General features: G+C 42.9%; 1 protein-coding gene across 1 annotated transcript in view; it reads right to left on the reverse strand.

Annotated features, from left to right (window-relative positions):
• The window catches only part of RHPN2 (rhophilin Rho GTPase binding protein 2), an 87564-nt gene that overhangs the window by 45252 nt on the left and 36078 nt on the right, over positions 1-6234 (reverse strand). The window contains exon 3 of the mRNA XM_007954350.1: positions 362-490. Within this exon, the coding sequence (XP_007952541.1) occupies positions 362-490 (129 nt within the window). The remainder of the gene's footprint in view (positions 1-361; positions 491-6234) is intronic.

The raw sequence follows: 6234 nt of genomic DNA on the forward strand, positions 1-6234 counted from the left end.
AAAGAAAGATAAACACAGGAGGGTCTTCAGGGCATCTTCATGGCACAGTCACTACTCAACCCATGTGAGAGATGCTGTCTCTTCACCTGCACCCAGACACATAGCTCTCCCATAAAACCATGTCCAACAAGGTCCCAGGACAAATGACTTTTTTGTCCAACTCTCCAAGCATTTCCCAAAAACTCCACAAGTTCATCCCTTTAACTCTAACACTCTGCTCAACCCCAAACTCTTGTTCCCAAAGTGGGGACTGCCACAACCTTGGTATATAGCCTCACATCTGGCCTATCTGTACACCTACCGCTAATGCAGGCACAGTCTAAGGCTCAGAAAGCATGAGGAAGAAGTACTGCCCACTTACTCTGTGCTCTGATAGACTCCCACCGAGATGTTGAGCCCCTCCAGCTCCTCCTTGAGCATCTGCAGGTCAGAGTTCACAAAGCTCAGCTCCAGGCGCACTTGTTCCCGCACTTTATGGTTCGTGGCTGCTCTGTTAAAAGGGGGGAGAAGTACCCTCTGTTAAAAGGGGGGAGAAGTAGGGTGGAGAAGTACCCTCAGCCAAGTGTCATAGCTACCAGATTGGCATATACCCCTCTTGTGAGTATCATATGTGATCAGATAAAGTGTCTCAGAGATGTTAGGCATCCATTCCATCCTGACCCTCCAACTGACCTGCCAGACATGAATCCCAAGACAGTTCTGCAAAGAATTAGCCTTGAGAAGAGGAAAAAGAATTGTTTCTGGTCACGCCTAAAAGACCATAAATTATCCCCATAAAAGGAAATGGATGGGAAAGAGAGGAGGAAACACTTCCCAACTTATTCTATAAGACTAGTTATTACCCAGATCCAAAACAAGAGAAAGGCATCATAAGAAACTGAAACAACAAACAAGTATCCCTCATGAATATATACACAAAACTCCTCAACAAAATATTAGCAACCTGGACCTAATAACATATGAAAAGGATTATAGACTAAGACCAAGTGGGATTTGCTCTAGGAATAATGTTATATGCTACACTAATAAAGAACACACACATGCACACACACACAATGATCTCAATAAGTGCAGAAAAAAAGTGTAACAACAACAACAACAAAAATTCATGATAAAAACTCTCAACAAATTAAGAACAAAAGAGAACATACTCAACCTGGTATAGGAACCTAACATCACATAACAATGAATGACTGACTGCTTTTCCCCTTACAATCAGGAACCAGGCAAGGATATTCACTTGACTGCTAACCAGAAGGCTGGCAGTTCAAACCCACCGGCCACTCCTCGGAGGGAAGGTTGGGCAATCTACTTCTGTAGTGATACTGCCTCAGAAACCCAAGGAGGGGTTGCTATGAGTCAGGTCCGACTCAAGGGCACATAACAATAACAACAATCAACACTGTACGGGAGCTCCAAGCCAATCACAATTAGGCAAATAATGAAATTAGAGGCATCCAGATTATGAAGGAACGCTGTCCTTATTTACACATGACATGATCCCATATGTTCAAATACTTGTTGTGTTGTCATGTGCCATCAAGTCAGACCTGCCTCATAGCGACCCCTCCTTGGGTTTCCGAGGCATATCACTATGGAAGTAGATTGCCCCATCTTCCTTCTGAGGAGTGGCTGGTGGGTTTAAACAGCCAGTCTTTTGGTTAGCAGTCAAGTGCCTTAGGCACTATGCTACCAGAGCTCCCATGTTCAAATACTAGAACTAGTATATTTATCAGTCATAAGTTATAAGGTCAATTAAAAAGAAAAAAAAAAAGTATTTCTACATACTAACCAAAGAACCAACATCACTGCCCTCAAGTCGGATCTGACTCATAGCAACCCCTCCTTGGGTCTCCGAGGCAGTATCACCTTAGGCACTATGCCACCAGAGCACCTTTGCTAGCAAAGAATAACCTGAAATTATGAAAACAGTTCCATTCACAATAGCATCAAAAAGAATAAAATACTTAGGAATAAATTTAATAAAAGAAACACAAGACGTGTATACTGAAACAACATAATACTGCTGTTGTTGTTGTTGTTATATGCCGTCGAGTCGGACCCGACTCATAACAACCCCTCCTTGGGTTTCTGTGGCAGTATCACTACGGAAGTAGATTGCCCCATCTTCCTTCCAAGGAGTGGCTGGTGGGTTTGAACCGCCAGCCTTCTGGTTAGCAGTCAAGTGCCTTAGGCACTATGCTACCTGAGTTCCTTAATACTGCTGAGAGATATTAAATGGAGAGACATTCCATGATTATGGCCTGGAGGATTCAATATCATTAAAGTCAATTCTTCCCAATAAATCTACAGATGCAACACAATCCCAATCAAAATCCCCATAAGCTTTTTAATAGAAATTGACAAGCTGGTCCTAAACTGTATATGGAAATGGGAAAGTTCTAGAAAAGTAAAAATAATTTTGAAAAAGAAAAACAAAATTGGAGGGCTTAGGATAGCCGATTCCAAAACTAATTCTAAAGCCATTATCATTAAGGCAGTGTGGTATTGGCATAAGGACAGGCAATAGAACAGAACAGAGAGTCCAAAAATAAACCCTTACATTTACGGTCAATTGATTTTCGACAAAGGTATCAAGAAAATTCAAAAGAGCAACGATAGTCTTTTCAACAATGGTGCTGAAGCACTTTTCAACAATGGCACTGGATATTCATAGGTATATCAGGGTCCCCAAGACTGTCCCTAGGCTCAGTGATTTGCTAGGATGACTCACAAGACTCAGCATACAAGTCATACTTATGGCTACGATTTATTACAGTGAAAGAACACAAAGCAAAATGAGCAGAGGGAAAAGCACATGAGGCAAAGTCCAGAAGAAACCAGTCATAAGCTTCTAGAGTTCTCTCCCACTAGAGCCACACAGGATGTGCTCAGTTGATTCAGAAATAAGCTGTTGTGGTGAATTGCTTGATATGGCCCTTCTAGTCATTGTCCTCCATTCTGTGATGTACTGTAAATCCTATTATCCATGCTTGTTTGGGGTGGTGTGGTAATTAAGGTCAGGTATCAACTTGGCTGGGCAGCTAGTGGTAGTCTTTCCCCATAATGACTGTGATGGGATTTGCCTTGAGCTGCTGATTAAGGCCATCCACTTAGGTTATTTCTGTTGGGGCAACACAGGTGGAGTCCTTGAGTCCTGCCTTGCTAGAGGGTATAATTCAAATCACCACCCTTAGCTTCTTTGAGGGTATACCTATGAATCTCCTGGGAAGACCTGGCCTCCTATTGCTCTGGTTCTGTGTTTTGGCTCATCCTCATCTCACCCCTGGATTTGGGACAGCAGCCATCATCTCATCTGCTAATCAAGGTTCATCAAACCCTAAGAACTGGGAGGATCCTCCAGACCTACTCATGGACCAGGGACTCACCAGCCTGCCAGCCTCCACCACAACTATGTGAGATGAACCCTTGGGTGTCTGTGAGTTCTGTGAGGTGTTACAGTGAAATACAGAACCCTAAGACTGGGGAAATTACTGGGAGCAGGAGGAGGAGTTAATGTCTGAAATGACGGAGTGGTACAGTAGTTTGGACATTTGGGACATCTTTAACCTCCACTTCATGGGGACTGGCCTTGTGCTGATATTTCTGAGAGAAATTGTTCAAGCAGTTGTGATAACTCATGTGGAATGATGTCTACAGGGAAGCTCATCAGAAACTAGTAACCAGAATTTTACTAGGTACTAGTCACATATGCTGACCAAATAGTCCTAGAAGCTGGATTTTATGAAGAAGAACATGACATCAGGATTGAAGGAAGACTCATTAACAACCTGTGATACACAGATGACACAACTTTGCTTGCTGAAAGTGAGGATGACTTGAAGCATTTACTGATGAAAACTGAAGACTACAGTCTGGAGTATGGATTACACCTCAATATATAAGAAACCAAAATCCTCACAACTGGTCCAATAAAGAGCTTCATGGTGGTTGGAGAAAAGATTGAAGTTGTCAAGGATTTCGTATTACTTGGTTCTACAATCAACACCAATGGAAGCACCAGTCAAGACATCAGACAACGTACTGTATTGGGCAAATCTGCTGCAAAAGACCTCTTTCAGGTGCTGAAGAGCAAAGATGTCTCCTTGAAGACTAAGGTGCGCCTAACCCAACCCATGGTATTTTCAATCACCTCTTATGCATGTGACAACTGGACAATGAATGAATAAGGAAAACTGAAGAAGAGTTGATGCTTTTGAGTTGTGGTGTTGGTGAAGAATGCTAAGAGTACCATGGACTGCTAACTAACAAATCTGACCTGGAAGTACAGTTGGAATGCTCCTTGGAAGCAAGAATGGCCAGACTTCTTCTCATCTACTTTGGTCATGTTGTCAGAAGGAACTATTCCCTAGAGAAGGATATCATGTTTGTAAAATGGAGGGTCAACGAAAAAGAGGAAGGCCCTCAACGAGACGGATTGACACAGTGGCTGCAACTATGGGCTCAGGTATAGCAAGTATCGTGACACTGGCACAGGACCAACATACCAAAAGCAAGTGACCAACAAAGTAACATCAAGGAAAAGGAAGACACAGAGTGGAGCACAAGAGGTACAGACAATGGTAAACACTTTTACATACACAATACTATTTTAACAGTAGAAACTAAAAAATTACTGATATAATAATATATCAAAAAAACCAACTCACTGCCATGGAGTTGATTACAGCTCATAGCAACCCCCATTGCATTTCTGAAGTGGTCTATCCTTACAAAAGTAGATTATCCAGTCTTCCCTCCATGGAGTGGGTGATGGGTTTTAACCGCCAACCTTCTGGTTATCAGTCAAGTCCCTCAGTCACTATACAACCAGAGCTCCAATAATGTATCAGTAATTATAATAATAAATTGGGAACTCTGGTGGCATAGTGCCTAAGGCATTTGACTGCTAACCAGAAGGCTGGTGGTTCAAACCTACCAGCCACTCCTTGGAAGGAAGGTTGGGCAATCTACTTCCGTAGTGATACCGCCTCGGAAACCAAAGGGAGGGGTCGCTATGAGTTGGATCCAATTCCACGGCAGTGAGTTTTTTTATAATAATAAAAATTATATACTGGTGGATACATAGGTAGACAGGCTAAACGATCATGTATGGCTACACAAAACAGAATATAGTCATGGCAGATGATATTTCTACATACATATTTATGTGTGCTATGAGAATGTCCTTACATACAATAGAGCTAACAGGGGGAAACGTTATTATCAATTCTTAGCCACTGTCAAGGAACTCTGGAAGTGTAATGCCTAAGGCACTCAACTGCTAACCAGAAGGCTGGTAGTTCAAACCCACCAACAACTCCTCGGAAGGAAGGTTGGGGAATCTACTTCCATAGTGATACCACTCAGAAACCCAAGGAGGGGGTCGCTATGAGTTGGGTCCGACTCGACAACACATAACAACAACAGCCACAGTCAAGCACCTTGAGGGAATGAGTCTTTGAGCCTATAAGCTCAGAACCATAGTTATGGGGGATAAACCCACTGCTGTCAAGTCAGATCCGACTCATAGTGACCCCTCCTTGGGTTTCCGAGGCAGTATCACTACGGAAGTAGATTGCCCAACCTTCCTTCTGAGGAGTAGCTGGTGGGTTTGAACCACCAGCTTTCTGGTTAGCAGTCAAATGCCTTATGCACTATGCCACCAGAGCTCCTAGTTAGGGGATTATCAAGCTCAACTGGCATAACACACTACATAAAATACTGTTCTACATCCTACTGTGCTGAGTAGCAACTGGGGTCCTAATAGCTTTTGAGCAGCCATCTAAGATGCAACAATTAGTCTCTCTTTGTCTGGAGCAAAGAAGAATGAAGAAAAACAAAGATTTTGTTTGGAAACAATGGAAACAATTAGTCCAAGGGGCTAGTGGACCATGGGAACCTCAACCTACATGACCCTGAAGCCAGAAGAACTAATTGATGCACAACTACCACTCAGACAAGGATCAAAATAGGAGATCCTGGATAGGGTAGGAGAAAAACATGGAACAAAACACTGAGCCCTTAAAACATGCCAGTTCTGTACAGAGCACATTTTCATGAACCATCCTGTCAAATCCTTACCTCATCCCTTAAGAGCCACTCCTAGGAAGGAAGACTGGGCAATCTTATAAGTTCATGTGAATGATCATAATTCCCAGGTGTATAGTAGAGCTGACAAGGGGCAAGGTTATGGTCATTGCTTGGTCACAGCCAGCTACCCAGAGGGACCGA

The sequence above is a fragment of the Orycteropus afer genome, unplaced genomic scaffold, assembly GCF_000298275.1.
Source record: "Orycteropus afer afer isolate SDZICR_OR568_19922 unplaced genomic scaffold, OryAfe1.0 scaffold00459, whole genome shotgun sequence".
NCBI lineage: Eukaryota > Metazoa > Chordata > Mammalia > Tubulidentata > Orycteropodidae > Orycteropus > Orycteropus afer.